This window comes from Melanotaenia boesemani, chromosome 17 (assembly GCF_017639745.1).
Source record: "Melanotaenia boesemani isolate fMelBoe1 chromosome 17, fMelBoe1.pri, whole genome shotgun sequence".
NCBI classification, from domain to species: domain Eukaryota; kingdom Metazoa; phylum Chordata; class Actinopteri; order Atheriniformes; family Melanotaeniidae; genus Melanotaenia; species Melanotaenia boesemani.
The window spans coordinates 13,106,805-13,127,418 of NC_055698.1; the positions used below are offsets into that span (position 1 = coordinate 13,106,805).

General features: G+C 38.7%; 1 protein-coding gene across 5 annotated transcripts in view; it reads left to right on the top strand.

Moving 5' to 3' along the window:
• Positions 1–19,845, top strand: part of kcnh8 (potassium voltage-gated channel, subfamily H (eag-related), member 8) — a 73,218-nt gene extending 53,373 nt beyond the window's left edge. Inside the window, exons 10-17 of one of the 5 annotated variants that reach the window (XM_041967359.1) lie at positions 1,090–1,339; positions 8,078–8,292; positions 10,732–10,770; positions 11,770–12,050; positions 14,267–14,379; positions 14,603–14,682; positions 18,847–18,948; positions 19,096–19,845. In XM_041967359.1, the coding sequence (XP_041823293.1) occupies positions 1,090–1,339; positions 8,078–8,292; positions 10,732–10,770; positions 11,770–12,050; positions 14,267–14,379; positions 14,603–14,682; positions 18,847–18,948; positions 19,096–19,365 (1,350 nt within the window). In that variant the 3' untranslated portion in view covers positions 19,366–19,845. Of the gene's footprint in view, positions 1–1,089; positions 1,340–8,077; positions 8,293–10,731; positions 10,771–11,769; positions 12,051–14,266; positions 14,380–14,602; positions 14,683–18,846 lie in introns of all 5 variants that reach the window. The other 4 variants (XM_041967356.1, XM_041967357.1, XM_041967358.1 and 1 more) reach the window with 4 other exon arrangements.
• Positions 19,846–20,614: the final 769 nt, after the last annotated feature.

Consider the following 20,614-nt stretch of genomic DNA (forward strand, 5'->3'; position numbering starts at 1 on the left):
TCATGGGTCGGGGCTTTATGGGTTAAAAGTTTCATTTGATATTGTGTTGAACCCCATTCATCAAAGCACTTAATCTGCATTTCGAATGTATTTTTACTTTTTGTTGTTGCGGTGGCATACAAGAAGAATCAAACAAATACAACATTGCATATCTATCAAAATATTTCTAGGCCATACTTAAATCATCAATCTGCAGAGCACAGAAGGATCTGTATTTAATTTGATATTAAGCATTCTTGTCATTCCTTACATATCAGTCACATTTAAGCTCATCATAACAGTCATAATGTGATCGAAGCTACATAACCCCTGTGAATGCAGAAGCGTGTTGTTGCTCTCACCACAGCCTGACAGGGAAAGAAAGACATCACTTTACTTCATCTGTGATATCTTTTAAAAAGATTTATTCCACCAAAAATGTCTTTATTTACATTTTTTCTACCAAATATAACCTGAGCTGTGTTTCAATTTGGAATCTTTGAATATTATCCAGACTAGAATGAGTACAATAAAGACATAAGAACTAGAGACAAGTGCAAACAGAGTTAAGTTTGTAAATGTGGCATCAGGATACTTTAAAGAAAACAGCAGCAGAAAAGCAGGATGAGTAGCACCTTACCATGACAATCTCTGGGAATCTTGTCAGTAGTTTAATAGTTATCTGCTTCTCAGAGCTGTGCATGACTGCGAGGCAGCTATTAGAACCCAGATCAAGGCTGAAATGAAGTGATGATGAAATCCAGACTGATGAATCATAGATGTGCCTGTTGATTAAAGTCAGCCTGGCTCTGATGACTCATTGATCAACACCATGTTATCATCATGGACGATGGACAGACAGATGACATTTATTGTTATGACTTTTTTTTCTTTTAACTATTCTAAGGTAACTCCACATTGTATATTTATTAAGGAACAGTTTACAATGTGTTCACAGCTTAGAAAACAGAAAACAGATGCAATGAAGGATGGAAATTTAATTAGAGTTGCAGAAAGGTGTTTTCTTCTTGTCATGCTTCCCACACTTTTCATTTTTTCCCCTCCTGATTTCATTCTTTGCTTCTTCCTCTCCCCCCATCATCTCTACAGCTGCTGAAGGACTTTCCAGATGAGCTGCGATCCGACATCACCATGCATCTTAACAAGGAGATCCTGGAGCTGTCGCTGTTTGCCTCTGCCAGTCGTGGCTGCCTGCGCTCCCTGTCACTGCATATCAAGACCTCCTTTTGCGCCCCTGGAGAGTACCTCCTTCGACAGGGCGATGCTCTGCAGGCCATCTTCTTTGTCTGTTCAGGGTCCATGGAAGTGCTGAAAGATGGGATGGTCTTGGCCATCTTAGGTATGTTAAAGGGATGAAGATGAGGCTCAGATACAGAGCAACAGTCTGTCTGTGCCATTATAGTTTTACACACAAAGAAACCTCCTCATAGTAAGCTTCATAAAAAAGCACAGTGTGGCTCATTGAGTTAAAGCTAGATCCTGTAAATGAGCTCATTGTTTAGAAAAGAAAAGGGAGGACCATTATAGTGTTCTGAAGGCAGTAGCTCATTCTTACAGTCTGTTGTTACTTAAGCTCCCATAAAACGAACTCTAGTTAGATGCAGTTTTTTCAGTGGTATGTTTTACAAATAACTGTCGAAGAAGGGCTTATCTGGCTTAGCATACAAATGAGGGAGCTCTATTCTTCATTTCCCAAGCTGCTATATTCACAGTATTTTTTCTTGTTATTTTGAAAAATATTCCTTGATTAGGTCAGTGAAGATGAGCAGAGCAGACAGGAAGATGTTGAAACAAATAAAAGCTTGTTTCTGCATAGTAAAGTATATATTTACCAGTCGTTCATTTACTTCATGACTGTCTGAGTTTACACATGTTAAATCATTCCCAATCAAGCTGATATAAAGTCCAGCTGAGTATGGTCACATATTCCATAGCCATGTTATTCAGTCAAACTGAATCTGTCTTGAGTTTGGTAGTTTTAGTTTCATCTTCGTCTTAGCCAGTTTAGCAGTGACTTGTAGAGGTCAGTCTTTTGTACAGCACCCAGAACCAAATTTCGTTTGTTTTCATTTGCAGATTCAAGTAATGATTTATGTGTTTGATTTGCTAAAATTAGGGAAAAAGAATAACCTAACACTTGCAGGATCTATATCAATAGTTGGATATCTATTAATTAGATAATTGAAACAAAAACGTTAAAGTACAAAGTGTTTTATTTTTAACTGAGGAAAAAGATCTCCAAGCATTTCCCAAAGCTGCAATTGAAACAAAATGAAGAAAGGTATGTGCAATAAGTAGTAATAGAATGCTAATCAATATTTTACTACGGGTTGGTTGAGTCAGGGGGTTAAGCTCCTTGATGCAGCCTTGCTGGGCTCAAGTCCCAGAATGGAACACTTCATGCTGCATCTCACCCCCCTCTCACTTTCTGACCATTTTAATCACAAGCTATTTTCAAATAAAGGCCATTAGTGGACAAAATAACTTAAAGAAAAAATTGCATATTTTTGGATTTATAGGAAGACATGATCCATATACAGAAAACAGGAGGCAGCTTACTAGAATCTTACAATTTTTTTTACCAACATTTGATTGAACTTTAAATACAACAAAGCAAAAGTTCAACAAGGCAAATAAAACCACTATGAGTAAACTTACAAAGATCCAAGTTGGCCTTTAAGAAACACAATGAATGAAACCAGATTAGATTAAAAGCATAATAAAAAGGTTTCCAAAACTATTACCATAATAATAACAATAGTAATAATAATAAAAAAAAAAAAAAAAAAAAAAAAAAAAAAGTAGTACCGAATACTGAAGAAAGACATTACACATAGAAAGTAAATGCAAGGAGCTCATGTGAACTGATAATTTGAAGCGGACTATATGAGACACAGGAAAGTTGGGACAGAAATCACATGGACGTGTGGAAAGTTTTGTTTTAAAGTAAAACAAAACTACAAGATAATTTTGAAACATCTCATTACTTTCTATTGAAACAGTGTTATAACCCCCTTTTAGTCCAGGGGATGAGGGTCAATAACAAAACTGACCGGACGTCCTCAAAATGGTATAAATAAAAGTATTTATTAAATAAATACAATTTCCTACAAACAAAATACAAGTACCGGGTTCTAAAACACAAAAACCTCCTATAAACCAAATATCCTCTACAAACGCAAAGTGAAATTAGGAATAGTCTTTTCTGTAAACCACAATGTCTGTCAAAAAGAAAAGCTCTTACAAATTCTACAGCCAGTTCAACAACAAACCCACACAGGGATACCACACAGAAGAGTCTTAAAGCCAAAGCTGGCGAACTGCGTGCCCATGGAACACAGTCGCCCTGAATGACGAGAATAAAGGTGACGATACTGTAAAACTGACAGGCCAGTAAACTTCTGCAGTAAAATTAAGTTTTAATAAGTATTAAACTGACTGGTAATTAACTTTAAACATATAAAAAACTGGTATTTTCTGTTTCTTCCAAGCAATGTTGCTGTGTGTTGTTCAGCCACTACACACTTATAAGCTAATATGAATTGTTAATCTATGAGAAAATTGTGACTTTGTTTACAATCCATTATTCATTTTCAACACACAACTTTTATTCTGTACATTTACACTAACGTATAAATGCTTAAGCATGCTGAAGAATTTTCTGATGCAACAAAATTGAAAGAGAATTTTGGAATGGAAAAAAAACTATACAAACAACAACAACAACAACAAAAAAAAAACAACAAATATTGTGTCTTTGTGCAGAATAAATCTAAAATGAGATGCAAACTTACGGAATTAAGATTCCCATCCACACACATCTGCTGTGACACAACCTCTTGTCTTAAGTGACTTTTTTGGCTTTTGCTCTACAACCTACATGTCACAGACCTACAAAGAAACTGGAACTCTGAAATTCTGTTTATAACTTTCTCTCAGCATTCGTTAATTCTTGCCAATCTTTGGTTTGTTCATTTGTGTGTGTTCTTGTGTGTTTACCTGTTTGTCTCAACATCTGAATGTACATGCTCCTGTGGGAAAAAAATTGTATGTGTTTGGTCATTTATGTGAATCAGGTAGGTGGAACTGTTTATTGCTGCACAGAATGGCATATGTTTGTGTGTGTGTGGGTGCATACGTGTGTGTGTGGGCTTGACAGGCGGTGTGCATGATCTCTCTGCTTGCTTGCTGACTGTGTAGAGATAGACTGACATTGAATGTTTTGCTCCTCAGTCTCTGTTCATTTCCTTTTCTCTCCATGTGTTTCTCTTCATCTCTTTGTCTGTCTAAACACAAGTGTGTAGCACCACATCAGTACACCATAATAGAGGAAGAATGAAAACAAGAGAGGCCATGATATTAGGCATTAACAGGGTGAATGAGGAGAGTGTTTCTTTGTAAAGGAGGACAGAATGTGTACAGAAGCATATCTGAAAAAAAAAAAAACTCAAACAAAAAGTGAGGGGGGATGAACTAAGGGAGGCCAGGAAGGAGGTAGAATAATGTGCAAAGGGATGATGGAAATTAATGGTGAACCGTTATGGAAGGGATAAGAGGAGAGGGTGAGAAATACTAAGTGAGTGAAATGAAATACAGTTGATATGAGGTCTGGTAAGATAAAGTAAGGAAGTAAAGAGCAATTAAAAGCAAATAAAAACTGAAGAAAGAGGAAGACAGGGATATAGAAAGTAACACTTAGGGGAGGTGAAGGGGGCTGCTGGAACATTGGGGCCCATACCGGGTGGCTGTCTGGGCTGGCCTGGTCCTTCTGGGCTCTTGGGGCTTGGGGCCCTTCGCTCTTCTGGGTCTTGATCTTCATCTTGTGCCCCATGGCTGCGGGGGTGGGGGGGTGGGGGGGGTTGTGGGGGGATGTTCTAGCTGGGGCCTTCCTCTGCCGCCCTCGGGGTGGGTCCGGGGTGGTCTTCGTGGTGGGGTGGCTTGGGTTTGTGCTCTGGGATCGCTGCTGATGGCCCAGGTCTGCCTCTAGCCTCCATGGAGACGTGGTCATATTTGCACGATCACGCTCATCTCTGCTCACCTTTTGGTGTGTGTCTTTGGTACTTTGGTTGTTGTTGTGATACATCTTCTTGTTGTTGTCTTGGTTATTTTTAGGAGCTCCTAATGATTGTCAGCTTAGTTTACTTGTAAAAGCTGTAAGAAGTTCTCTGTTGTGTTTCTGTGCAGGTGTAGCAATTGGTTGTCTGGTGTTAAGCTGGATTGAAGGGTTGTTGCCACTGTCTACTGTATCTTCTTCCTTTTGTTCCACTTTCCTTCTGTCCATTATTGTCCTCTGTTCTTTTTTCTTCTGTCCTCCCTGGTCAGGTACAGCAAGATTACATAAATTTCATAACACCAAATAAATAAGATAAAACAATATATTTAAACAAATAAAGAAGTTTAAAAAAGAGATTACCAAGAGGAGCCCATAAAAGCTCATCTTGGCAGAGCAAATTTGTTCGGCACAACACAGCAGCTAGACTATCATTCTGTTTGCTACAATGCTGGACCGGACAAGTAAAAAAATGGAGGCAGTCAAGAAATAGAAACAATGATAAGTTAACATGATTAAAGTAACAAAGAATGAACTGATAGACAGTGGCAAAGAAGGGAAGCATAGGGACAGTCACGACTTCAGCTCTGTCAGTGTAATTTAGCCTCATTCACAGTTCACAATGACTATAATAAATAATTTACCACCTTATGGAACATTAACACTAATGTGATATTTAGCTTCACCCTGTATTTAAGTGTCATGGACACTTCCATCAAAATATAAAACATAAAAGCAATTAGAATAATTGTGCTTTGTAACTAATAATTATTAACAGCAGAGACAGTAATATTCTGTTAGCTGTTAGTGACTGTAGCATCTCAAGCTTCATCTGTTTAATCTAAATAGTAACTTGCTTCCCAGATGACCAGTTGTACTCTAAGTATTTGAATTTACGCATCATCTGACAGATAATTCACAAGGGGTTTAAGTACAGTGTGTGCAGAATTATTAGGCAAATGAGTATTTTGATCACATCATCCTCTTTATGCATGTTGTTCTACTCCAACCGGTACAGGCTTGAAAGCCTACTACCAATTAAGCATATCAGGTGATGTGCATCTCTGTAATGAGAAGGGTGTGGTCTAATGACATCAACACTCTATATCAGGTGTGCATAATTATTAGGCAACTTCCATTCCTTTGGCAAAATGGGTCAGAAGAGAAATTTGACTCTGAAAAGTAAAAAATAGTGAGATGTCTTGCAGAAGGATGCAGCACTCTTAAAATTGCCAAGCTTTTGAGGCGTGATCATCGAACAATCAAGCATTTCATTCAAAATAGTCAACAGGGTCGCAAGAAGCGTGCTGAAAAAACAAGGCGCAAAATAACTGCCCATGAACTAAGGAAAATCAAGTGTGAAGCTGCCAAGATGCCATTGGCCACCAGTTTTGTCATATTTCAGAGCTGCAACATCATTGGAGTGCCAAGAAGCACAAGGTGTGCAATACTCAGGGACATGGCCAAGGTAAGGAAGAAAAACGACCACCACTGAACAAGACACACAAGATAAAACGTCAAGACTGGGCCAAGAAATATCATAAGACTGATTTTTCTAAGGTTTTATGGACTCATGAAATGAGAGTCAGTCTTGATGGGCCAGATGGATGGGCCCGTGGCTGGATCAGTACAGGGCAGAGAGCTCCACTCTGACTCAAATGCCAGCAAGGTGGAGGTGGGGTACTGGTATGGGCTGGTATCATCAAAGATGAGCTTGTGGGACCTTTTCGGGTTGAGGATGGAGTTAAGCTCAACTCCCAGTCCTACTGCCAGTTTCTGGAAGACACCTTCTTCAAGCAGTGGTACAGGAAGAAGTCAGCATCGTTCAAGAAAAACATGATTTTCATGCAGGACAATGCTCCATCACCCGCATCCAAGTACTCCACTGCGTGGCTGGCCAGAAAAGGTCTAAAAAAAGAAAAAATAATGACATGGCCTCCTTGTTCACCTGATCTTAACCCCATAGAGAACCTGTGGTCCCTCATCAAATGTGAGATCTACAGGGAGGGAAACAGTACACCTCTCTGAACAGTGTCTGGGAGGCTGTGGTTGCTGCTGCACGCAATGTTGATCATGAACAGATCAAGACACTGACAGAATCTATGGATGGCAGGCTTTTGAGTGTCCTCTCAAAGAAAGGTGGTTATATTGGTCACTGATTTGTTTTTGTTTTGTTTTTGAATGCCAGAAATGTATATTTGTACTTTCTTTACTTTCTGCTGTTTGATGCCCTTTAAGTGTTGAAAAGAGCTACAAGGAGTAAATGATTGTAAATTATTAAATTTAAATGTTTTGCATACAATTTCTGTTAGCTTTATGTTTAATCTTTTTATTCGTCCCATTATTATGTCCCATTTATGGCTTTATATGTCTCATATTGGTCATTTTTGTCTTTTTTTGCCTGTTTGTGTATCTTTGTGGGCATCTTGCATGTCTTCTTGGATCTTTTGTTTCTCATTTTCATCATTTTGTATTTCTCCCTTACTATTCAGACTTGTTCATTTGATCATTTTCATGTACTGTATGTCCAGTTCTTTACATCACTTCTGTGTCTCATTTTGACTATGTTGTCTCTTTCCGTAGCATATGCAATATAATATTTTCTTGAAAAGACACATAAAACAGTTGTTCTGCTCTATAAAAAGGATATATAAAGTATGTATAATCTATGCATGCTTTATTTTTATCTGGCCTTTATTCTCTACTAGGAAAACACTAATATATGAGCTAGAATCCATTTATTCATTTTGTAAGACATATTTTGAATATCTTACTCCCTAGTGTTCCCCATATATCTGTACAGCAGACTTAAATAGTTAAGAGGTCTTCATTATGTTTCAGCATTATTCTGCTTCAAAGCTCTTACACCCTTCTACCTGAGTACTCTCTCAAAATCCATCAATGGATGGAAGATGTGAAACTCTATAAGAGACTACAGACTCTGCATCTTCAGTCCCTTTTAGCAATGTGAAAGACTTGTGCGATGGGCCCTTTTGTAACCCATCTTTTCTATCTCTCTCTAAACAGGTAAAGGTGACCTAATTGGAGCAAATCTGTCTTTGGATAACCGGGTAATAAAGACCAACGCTGATGTGAAAGCCCTGACCTACTGTGACCTGCAGTGTATCAATCTGAAAGGCCTCTATGAGGTGTTAGACCTCTACCCTGAGTACTCTCACCACTTTGTCCAGGATATCCAGCAGGATCTCACATACAACCTGAGGGAGGGACACGAGACACATGTGAGTCTATCCAAAGCGTATTTGTGCATAAATATGGACTTCTCTAAGAATTTACCCAATCCTAAACAGAATGTTTTTAAAAAGCTCATTGCCCTATCAACATTTGTTTGTGTGTCCTATATGGCTAATAAAATGCAAAAGCAGCCGTAGCCAAAAGGCAGCTGTAGAGAACAGTTAAAAACAGTTAAAAAAGGTTGATTTATTGTGGTGACAAGCAGGCTAGTTCAGTGGAGCAGAAGGTGGAGGAGCTCACTATCTCACTTGGTTTTGGGTTCTTAGGAAGCATGATCTGTAAGGCAGTAGGCTATGGGAGCAGCTGACAAATGTTCAGGGACAGGTGTAAACAGGTGGAGAGTGGGCGGGCAGGTCCGACTGGAGGTTCTGAGGTGACACACTGAAACTCCAGGAGGGAGGCAGCTCTACTGGAGCAGTCTTCAGGTAGTGTAGCAGCAACGACTATCTGGTAGGGAACTGCTGCAGTCTCCATCCAGATAAATGCAGCACCTGATTACCAGATGCCAGGCATATGTGTAGATAATGGCTGGAGCAGCTGAGCCACCACCCAATTACAAAACCCAGCAGGACAAACCACCCAGCATTCCACCTGCAAGTGAAAGCAAACAAGGGTAAAAGAGATTTCCAGCCTAGCCAGCTGCCCTACGACACCTATATGGTCAACCAAAGTGGGCCCACAGTGGTGTTCATTTTGAGCCCATGTACCCACACATAACTAATGTGGACAGTTAGCACAGATCTATATAAAACGTGGGAGAATTGTACCTAGATCTTCATTTAGATTTTACATTCCCATATTATGTAGGAATATTATGTTAGGATAGTTTTATATAAAAAAAAAGTAAGTAAGTAATATTGGTTTCTTCTTATTAATTTACCTTTATTATTTATACAAGTTCCTGGTTGTTTTTCATTTTTGCACCACATACATTGGAAATTATTGAAGTGTATGTTAATAAACCCAAAAAGTACTGCAAAAGTACCAATTAATTTAGACTTGGTAATTTCTCCGAATAATGAGTCATAGTGCTGCAATAATTTATGATCATTATTGACAGGTTCAAAAAGAAAAAAGAAAATAGGTTTTTTATGGAGCAAGAATTTGAATTGGGGTGACCCAAGAAGGAAGAAGGGAATAGCTTTAAGATACAAAAAGTGTGCTTGTGAGTGTGTACTTGTTGTACTTACCTATCTGGGATATGTACTGGTATTAACATCAACCTAACATCAACCAAAGTTAATGTCATCTGTGGGGTCCTGGTAAAGGGTTAGGTAAAAGATGTAAATTGAGTTTAGGAGGAGGTTAGGTTCAGACATCAACCAGTTCTAGTAGAGGTTAGGGTTGGAGGTCGGTTAGGCCAGGGGTATTTAACTAAAATGAATCGAGGTCCAGTTTGACAAAAACTTTTGGAGCCAAGGTCTGGAAGATCATAATGATATTGAATCAAGTAAATTTTAAAACTTTAAACAAAATGAGACATACATGACTCGTCTCAAACAGACCTGGGGTAGGATCCACAACAAATAAAACCTTTCTCCACCTCATGTTGTTATGAGACACTGAAACTGATCCATCACCCTCACAGATGAGAAGGTTTTTAGAGGGGCTGCATGATGAGTCCTCCAATACACTCTCCTTTCTACGCTTTATTATATACATTTCATCACATTTATTTGTGAGCATTGTCACTGTTGCTCTGAAACGTGAAGTTGAACGTGTATGTGGGTAGGGGCGTATTTCAACTCCGGGTCCATGTGGGACAAGTTCTGGGTCCGGATCCGAACCGCTGTCTGCTTGTTAGTGACTTCAGGTTTAGGCTGTCTATAATGAATAAGAGCCAGAACGATGTCCTAATAAGAGTTGCTACAGGGTGTGTGTCTGTGTGTTAGAGCAAGATGGAGGGCCAAATGATAAAATAGCCAGGGCACTTGGAGAGGCTGTGCTGGTGACATTACATTCAGGTCTTTCTGCTTCTCTTATATACACTCCACTGGCCCTTGTGCCCATGCACACACATACACATGCACATGCCACAGGGCTTTTAGATGAAGCTAATGTGCAGAGAGGCAGCCCAAATCCCAGGCCAGAGCAGAGTTTAAATGAAGATGGGTGAAGGCAGCTAAGGATGGAAACTTGTTTAGGTTGAAATGTTGAGCTTGCTCGACACTATGTGCCCATCACTGTGCTGTATATAGCTTAACCTAACAGTATCAATATATTATGATGAATAATATTCTTTTACTTCCTCATTGTAAGCAATGCAGTTACTTTTTATAGTTCTGTGTTGAATTTAGACCAAAATAAACGGTCGACCCTTGTGAAATTGTTTCTCTGTAAATTAAAGCTGAGAAAAGATAGGTAACATGATGATTGCTTTTCCTGCAGTTGATTTAATGTGTATTTCCTTTCTTCTTATCTTTTAGGTCAAGGCCAGACTGCCAACAACAACTCTAGAGACTCAGGTGCCGATTTGCAGCCACACTCACTAAGTGATTACTTATATATCCTAAAGTCATTGCCTCTGCTTTTAGACAGGTCCCATTAATGCAAAAAACTCATGATAACTTCACTTTAATTACTGATACTCATCGATGATATGTCAGCTCACTGTAAAAAAAAACATTAAATTCAAATGAGCTTTAAAGTACAAGGCAATTTTTCTATTGAGTGAACAGTGTTGGTTACTCTGTAGAAGACCGCTATCAATAATAATGAACACTATCACTCTTTTAGACTTAATTAATTAATGAGGAACTTGGGTGAATAAAAAGTTAAATTCTTCACAAAATTAGTTGCAATCATTTAATCATGAGGCCAGCAGAATGGAGGGTGATGAACAGCTCTGCATGCTGTCAAGCTGTTCAGATATTTTACAACAGAATCAATTCATCATTATGAGCCATTAACTTTACACTGGTGGTATTTTTGTCTGCAACAGATGGGTCATAGACCAGCTGCCCCTGATCAATAGGTGAATGTGGATCTTATTACTGTTATTACCAGAATGTGTCATCCTTTAGCAGTTGATCAATGCTAAGCAGTTTAGCAGCACCATTATGCAGTTCTTTGACCAATGTATTTATAATAGTTAATTGTAAATAGTTGTACTGTAGTTTGTTGCCTTTACAGCTTTGTTGATGTGAGGCATCTTGGTGGGGTCCTAAAGCCAGCATGACATTCACAAGACATGGGTTTATTTTGATGTGTGGAAAAAAGTCATTGTGTTAGTTAAGGTCATTTTGAGCAGAGCTCAGCTACAGCATCTTCAGAGGAAGCAACACAAAATATTATAGAAACATTTAGTGTGTCACAGAAAATTAAGCATTACAAGTTTCCTCGTAGAAGAGGCACATTTACTTAAATGGAAGTTAATGTCATGTTGATCCTCTGCTTGTATAATCCCAAAAGTCTTTATTAGTGTCCGTGCGCTTGATTTTTTTTTTTTTTTTTTTTTTTTTTAGTCGGTAGTGAGAAGGAATGGGCAAGTGGTTCAGGGTCAGCTCTCCATTACTGAGGCGCAGGACGAACCAGAGAGGGATACAGAAGACCAGGATCTTGATGAGGCCATGTCTGTGTACATGTTGTCGGAGCAGAAACGAGCAGTGAACCTCAGGGAAGCTGGTGGGAAATCTCCACTTGGCAAACCCAGCCAGAAGACCTTGGTAGAGACTTCAAGTGGATCTCAGAGGACAATCCAAGAAATTACACTCACTACTTTGGACCCTTTCAACCTCAGTCCCAGGTGAGTTAATCGCCATGGATCTGATACTTTAACTGTACTGTTTTGTGTCTCCATGAAACGATTTAATGTCTGTTTTCATCATTTTTTAGATACCATGTGATAAAAAGTAGTGTTAAATCATCTGGGTCAGAACTGGCAAACATTTTAATATTGTGTAGAACAGTTAAATAAAGGTTAGAGCATCCTTGCTTTAACAATGGTTTAGTGTGTGACAGTCAAGTATAGAGGATCAACAAATGCATAAAAACCTGATTTATGTTTACGATAAGTGTTGGAAGAAGAAAATAGCAGCTGATTATAATGTGGAGTAAAACCTTCAATTTGTATTAAACTGCATAATGGAGTTGTTTTAGTTTGTGCACATATTAAACCAAGAATATTTAATATGTTAATATGTAAACTTTAAAGGTATAAGTAGGAAGGTGAATTCTCATATAATTTAACAGCAATTAAATTGAGCTACTCTAATAGTGCCCTGTCCTTAGATTTACAACTCTATATTAAAATAACATTTATGGACATATATCATGGAAATTAATATCTTTAGTATTTTTAGGCTTTCTTAGTGTTTTCTTTTAATTGTTCTTTATCTGGTCTGGAATTATTGTAGCCTCCAACATGCATATCTAAAAGAAAAAAGGACAACAGTCAGAGGATGAAGCTACCACTACCATTTATCGCTTGGTGCAGTATTTTTGTGTGCTTTAGCACTAATCCTGCAGAGATTCTGGGTATTGTGGCAGCTCAGTTTTCCTATAACTTGAATTATATGCAGTTGCTTGAACGAATTATCTTAAAATTTGCATTTGAGTTTGTAAGGATCTTTTTTGCATGTTTGTCAACATATTTTACAAAAAAACCAAGTTTAATTGCCGCTGAATTAATGGTTTGAGTGGGCATGTTTGTTTATTAACTTCTGTGTTTTTGCTTTTTCAGTTTGAACATATTATCCAAAGTTTTTTTTTCCTTTTTCAACAAAGATGTAAAGAGAATCTCAAGTGTTGGCAGAAAGTTGTCCAACTTGCATCTATTATTTTTTTCTCTTTTTAGTCTACACAGTTCTTCACAATAAGCCAAAAGAACTGTCTTTATAGTCTACTTCAACGTCTAAACAATATGCCGAGTATTCAGACCCTTCAAGCAGTGCATTGGAATGATTATAGATGATTGGCAAACTGCCACTTTGGAAGTTTCTCCCATTCTTACAGATGTAATTGGTGCACTGCTATTTTTAGGGTTTCTTTAGTGGTGCTCTACTCTGTTCAGTATCACATTTTACTTGGGTCAGTTTCTTGAACTGTTTTCTTGCGAGTAAGCCTTGAATCATTCTGTTCAAATGTAAACCTTTGTTCAATCCTAAGAAAATGTGCATCCTTTGGCAAAGAGTGTTTATTCGGGATTGCTCTACATCTTCCTGCATGTATATTTCTCTTGTCTAACAGTCCCTTAAGAAGAAAAAAAACCCACGAGTATGGTGGTACACTGATTTAATTAAGAGCTTAGTTTTTCAGTTTGAAATTTTTTTCATTGTCTCACTTAGATGTTTTCCTGCTCTCCTTCAAAACTCAGCTCTTACAATGAAAACAATCTCTGCTTGTGTGTGAATATGCTGTGCTCACCTCAATACTGAAGCTTGTACTCAAGGCTTCTTATATGTACTACTTCTTGAATTTCTCCCTTTCCTTCTTGGATTGCAGTGAAAAAACTGTCAAATTTTTTCCAGCTGCTAGAAAGTCAGACATTGTGTCAGCCATTTCTTACTGCCTCCTTCATTTCTGCACTGTGTAGATTGATCAGGAAAAAAAAAAAATTGTTTTTAAGATGAATCTGAAATATAAAATGCAGAAAGTCAAAAGGGTGCAAAACCTTTCCATTGATACTATAAGAAAAAAGACCATCTGCTCAAAAAGAAATGGCAGTTCAAAGAAATCCACACTTGAGAGGCATCAGTCATTTCCTCTAACTGTGTAAAAAGCTTGACCAAACTGTCCAGGTTCTCTAGTAAAACCATGACAACATTCAAGTTCCAGAGTGTAAAGTTTAGGACAGTCTGTCAGCAGAAATGTAATTACTAATTTATTAGTACAAAATTATATCATGTATTATGACATTTTGCATTATGTGGGGGTGGGATAATGATTAGATGGCTAGATTCCTTTTTATTTTATTTCCTTGCTTTGTTGCATACAATAACACAAATATTTCTGTCTGTGCAGGATAGTAGATGGTACTGAAGACAGTGAGGTGACAGAGAGTACCCAGACCTCCTTCTCTACCGTCCAAGGTTGTCCTGTCAGTGGACCAACCAGTACGTCACTATCCACTAAAGGTCCTCTCATGATACATCTTGCACACTTTATTTCTTATAACATTTGCAATCCCTGTGAAAAATGTTCACATCCAAAACCCTGCAGTGCTTGAGAGTAATGAGGCTGATTAATATACTTCAGTGCCCACAGAATTCATCAAGAGCCGTCACATTGTAACTTTGGGGGAAAAGATTTGTACTTTGTGGTGCTTGAAGTGATTTATAACCTCTTAATATGTCACAGATATGCTTCACATCCGCACAGAAGAACTAGCAGCTACACTTGAGGAGACCAGAGAACAATGCCAACACCTCGGCCAGCAGGTAGGCATTTGTGTGAGTGTGTTCATTATGGAGTCATGCGTGTGTTCCTTTTTATTGCAAATCGAGGTTGAAGGTTTGGTTTAAGATGAGGATTAGGAGCAAGTATTGAATTGAAGAGCGTAACAGTAAGACTTCTGGAAATAAGTGTATGCCAATCTAATGTTGTCTGAAACAATGGAAACATGAGTGAGTGTGAGTTTGTGTGTGTGTGTGTGTGGTGACACAGAGAGACAGACAGGTGGGCTTAAATAAGCACAAGCCATATGGCTGTATCAGCATGTCAGGCATAAGACAGATGAAAGAATGAGAGAAGTAATGAACCAAGAAAAGAGAATAAAACAATAAATTAGCTCTTTAACTCTTCACAGACAGAAAGCCATCTGTGGAAATTTCTCACATGACTGTTGTTTATAGTTGATATGCTCTGGATTTTTATTCATCTTACTTCAAACCATCTATTAGTTTGTATAACACTATTCATGTGTATATATACACACACAGACTCTCATGCTGCACCTTATGGTTTGATTGGCGGATGGCTGAATTGGCATTAGATTTTTGGCAGGTGAGGAGGAGTGTTTGCTTCCCCCTGCTAAGCTTCAGCGTGTGTCATGAGATGAGTTGACTGTTCAACAGAGAAAAAAGAGAGACGCAAACATAGAAAAATATCAAACAAAAGAAAAAATGTGTAGCTATTAAACCCTTTGACTTTTCTTCTCTTGACAGAAGGAAGAAGTAAAAACAAAAACAAAACAAAAAAAAAGAACAAATAAAAGAGAGGATGGTGAAAGACAATGACACATCACATTCACACCTAAACTCCTTTGCTCTGTTGTACTCCCTTTGTCTCTGTGGGTTACCAATGTTTGACAGGAAGTCCCTCAGCATGGTAGTTTGGTTATTAATCCACACTTGGATCCAACCTCACCAGATCGCTACAGGGGATGAAAAGGAGTGTTTGATTTGAGCCCTGTCTGAACCATGCACACACACACACACACACACACACACACACACACACACACACACACACACACACACACACACACACCAAACGACAACATGACTGATAAGGGCATTGTATGTTCTGTGTCGCATACAACATGATTTCAAATGTATTTAACTGGAAGAAGATCCCAATTTTTTTTTTTCAATTTGTAGTGACATTAGCCCATTTGGTGTGACATGCATACAGCCAACTAAATATCCCTGGTAAAACCAAAACACACACACACACACACACACACAAAAAAAAAAAACGATGGCACCAAGGCTTTTTAATCAAAATCAGCAAACTAATGGCTCTGTTTTCTTTCTTTTATTTATCTTGGTTCGCATGCAACCATACCATTTAACAACAAAACACAAATTGGCAATTTTCACTGTTATATAGCCATTCTTATTCTGGCTGCAACCACACTAACCTGCCCACATTGTAATGAAAAACCAGTTTTGTGGTTGTGTGTGTAAAGCAGCTCGGCTTTGCTCTGTGACCTCCTGCTTTTGCTCTTTGACTTGAACCCAACCACACCGATCACCACAGAAGATGGAAAGGCTGGGAACAGGGGTGTGTTCTAGTGGAAGATGACGAAGGTATTAATAGGACTGAAGAGAAGCTTGACCTCTATATGTCGAAGAAATATAACATACACCTACACAGGAGAGCTGGGACAATGAGAGTGGCTCCTCTTCAGTCATTTCACCCATAATTACAGGAAGAGGATACACATAACACTTGCTGAGTGGCACACACACTTGCATGCTCAGCAGTAGTGACCCACTTTTGATAATGAACAGTGGTCTATATAATAAATGCAAATAACTTTAAACTGAATATGAAAGTAAACTTGAAGCATTTATCATTTTTTCTGTTCAGTCTGTAAGCTGGAAAATTGTGGGGCTCCGGAATGATTTGTGTATGACCTAAATCTAATTAACAAAGTGCAAATATTCCCCTAAAACTGTTTGTTACATAAAGTCAAAGGCATTTAATATATCCATAATGGCGTAGACTCCATTGTCACAGGCACTTGTCACCCACTGGCACAACATTAACAAATATGGAGAAATATGACATAGGAGGTTCAAATATCTGAGTGGCCAATATTAGAGGCCAAACAATAATTGGAAAACATTTTGCTTTCAGAGCTATAGTATTTGGTCTCCTTATTCAGGTGATGCATTACAATGGCAAACATGCCCCTCTGTCAAGTGTTTCAAATGTGGAAATGTGTTTTTGTTCAGGCTACTTAGTGCTACTCCTTCTCCCCCCATTGGGTTTTTTTTTTTTTTAATAGCTCTCACAATTAGCATTAACATTATTCTGACACTTTGGACGTAAAGTTCTATTGTCAACTTTTGAAGGTCAATAGCAAGGATTACCAACCTGGACCTCTTGGGCCAAGGTTGTGCAGGTTTTAAATGTTTCCCTGCTGCAACACTCCTGATTCAAATGAAATGGTGCTTAAACAGCTTGTTGTCAAGTTCTGCACAAGCCTCTTAATGACTTAGTGATTTGAGTCAAGTCCAGACTTGGTGATTCCTGGTTTATATTGTATGTAGCTGGAGCTGAAGCTGGTTCAAGTCATCCATTGATACTGTTTTGCCTGAGCATGTCCACAGACAGTTATCTTGAACGTGGGAGCCCAAAAATCATGTTGACACCGTGTCAGATTGGACTGCCCTGCCACTCTTAGCTTTTCTATTTTTATCAGATCGAGAGTTTAGACCCAGGAGAAAAGGAAGGTAGAAATGTGAGAAATGTGAAAGAAGGGGATTAATAATTTTTCTTTATGGAAAGTATGGAAACAAAATATTACAGATCTAGAAGTTTCACAAATGTTATGCACTTTTGCATTGCTTGCCATGTTTGCCTTGTAATGTGTTTCCATTAAACTGAGAGAGAGAACAGGAGCTACCATCCTGATTTGGTTGGTTGCAATCACAATATACTTGTGCACTCAGCCTGATCACCTTGTGGCTGGAGTCCTTCACACCTGGAAATTTGTGCCCTGCTGAGTGGTGATGTGCATCCAGTTGCACTGATGAGCGTCATCAGCCAGATGAATGGTCATGACTGCTCTGACTGGCAGAAACAGATGGCACTTTGGCAGGGCTCAGTGGACATGCCATGTGCAGAGCGCAACCAATCACCAGCCACCTCTTCAATGTAACGCTTGATGATGGCAGCTTGATGTTTCTTCCAAAAACATCAGATGGGAGACATATTTTTGATACAGAATGACTGACCTGAGAATACCAAATTGATTGTACTGTAAATCCAAGGGCCTTTTGTTCCTGATAAAATCTTGATGTTATTATATAACCACAAAAGTTAGCTTGGACGTAGGAGAAATAGGAATAGAGGTCATACGTCAAATTCCTTGTGGGGTTTAGACATGTCACCCATAAGGAACTTGAATTATTTGCTGGGTTATTGCAGATGTTGCATATTGAGTGTGACAGACCACTAATGAATGTATGCTGAACTATTCTAAAGAATTATGAAACTCAGAAATAGCTTGCTTATATATTAAACACAGCGCAATAAGCATGATATTCTTTTAACAAAAATAATTTTTGTAGTATAAATATACAATGACAATCATTCTAAATATTAGAGTACATGAGTCCACACTGAGCCCCCCTAAACGTGGTACTAAAGTACTATACTTGTTTGAATTAGTTGATTTCAATGAGAAGAAAAGCTCATTTTCTGACTCTTTAATCCTTTAGCTTTTAGTCAAATAAATGAAACCACTGCATTTCATCATTTGAATGCTTTTGACACGAGGCAGCAGTAGGAAATTACCATTCTCACCAGCAGTAACTGAAGTTATGATGCAAAGAAACAAAGTAGTGAACAGCAAAATAAAATTGCTTTACATTTTTAAATGATCAGCACATTTAATGTCCAGCCACCAAGAACAACTTCCATACAGGTGCAAAATATTTCAAAGATTCAAATGTTGACCAGAAGTATTAAAATTATAGTAAATACATATCTTTAAAAATTGTGTTGAGTATCCACTTTGCTTGTGTTTGATCTTTTCTTCAATGTGGTTCATTGCTTTTTGCATAATTAAAAGAAATGGAAAGCCTGTAAGTCTATTCAAGTAGCCCATCCCCCAGTCAGAATAACAAAATACATGTTCATTTTTCCAGGTGGGGACCATCCAGAGGGATGTGGCTGAGCTGGGACAGGTCATGAAGAGAATAGCCCATCTTATGGAGACCTTCATGTCCACAGCTCCACAACCTGCAGTGGTCTGTCCCATGCACTACTCTCCAGCACACCACACATACCTGCACCCCTCTAACCCTCCCCAGTCTTTACCATCCTTCTCTAAGTCTGAATCCATCTGTACAGACCCACTCATACCGTTAACCTCCTCTTCTTTCACAATCTCCCAGCAACAGAGTACAATGTGCCACTTGGACTCCATACTACACAGACCACAGAACCTCCAGTCAGGGTATCCTCCCATTCCCAGCTCAACTCCACTTCCCGCTCCTGACACATCATTCCTACAACTGCATCCATCCTCTGTCACCTCAAAGACTCCTATGCATTCACCGCCGCTCTGCTCACCGGATTTTTCACACAAAGAAGACAGAGCTTTGAGCTCCATCAAGTTGGGGGAACACAGTTCACCTCCGCAGGACAGAGGAGAGGCACTCTAGATCTCTGGATCTTCTCCTCAAACTGAACTTGGGCGAGCCAACAACCGCCAAAACCAGGGTCTGTAGCAGACGTCGCTTAGAACTTTCCTGGAGTCTACAGGAGTTTTTCCAGCACATTTTTTTTTTTTTTGGTATATATTCCTGAACTTAATAATAGACTATCATTGCAAGACATTTACAACTGACATTTCATTTTGTTTTAAAGGCACGCTATTAAAATCCACTTGCATGACAAAAGTACAGATGGTTTAGGTGTATTATCTTTACCTTATAGAAACCAAGTGTTATAAAATGGTATATAGAAATTTTGGGTCAGTTGTGGAGCTGTATGGTGGTAGGTAGCTATATTGGTAGGGCACCCCACCCCCTCCCACATTCCCCTCCCATCTTAAGGATCCTTTGTAGAACAGTACTCTTCCATAATGGAGGGTGATACTTCTGCCATTCAACTCTTCTTTCCTTGTTCACTCAACCCATGTTGGATGCTCTGGATAGCATGGAACAGTGCGTGACTGGTTGAAGTGGGAGCACAGGACAGTGTGAGGAGAGAAATGGGACGTATTGTGCTCTTTACTGCCAGCCCGAGGGAAGTAGAGGTGAAGGATGGAGGAAGCTAATGGTGGTAGGGCATGTTATGCCTTAGGCAACACAACCCTTGCTGTTGTCTGTCACACTGAGCACAGGGACCCCCAAATTCTCTTTTCCAGTGTTTTTCTCCATACACCTTTCCTCTTTCTCTCTGCATGTCTTTCCAAGCTTTTGAGTAGTGCTGGTAGACACACATTAACATGCTGCATGTCACTCAGTGGAGATCCAGCTTGCCATTAAACCTATCTATTTAAAAGAAAAAAACATGGTTCGGTATTTTAATGGCTGAACCTGGCATTTTACAGATGCATATTTATCAGATGTCAGCTCAATTTTAACAACAGGGTTATTTTAGCCATAAGGTAGTGTCCTCTGTTGTAAAGTGGCCTGGAGCCAATACTACAGACACTAAATTTGTTTATGATCCACATTGTAAACGATTTCCCTGATGATCACCTAGGGTTCCAAGCTCTGAGATCCATTTTCTCAGCTGTTCAAAGTCAAGGCAATATTCCCAAGTACAATAGGGAAATAAAAAGCGTTTATATTTCTATGAATATATCAATGCAACAGATGTTTGTTTTTTTGGTTTTTACCTAAAAGAATGCAGAAGTGTAATCTAGGCTGTAAAAAAATAAGCTGTAAAGAAAAGGTAAAGCAA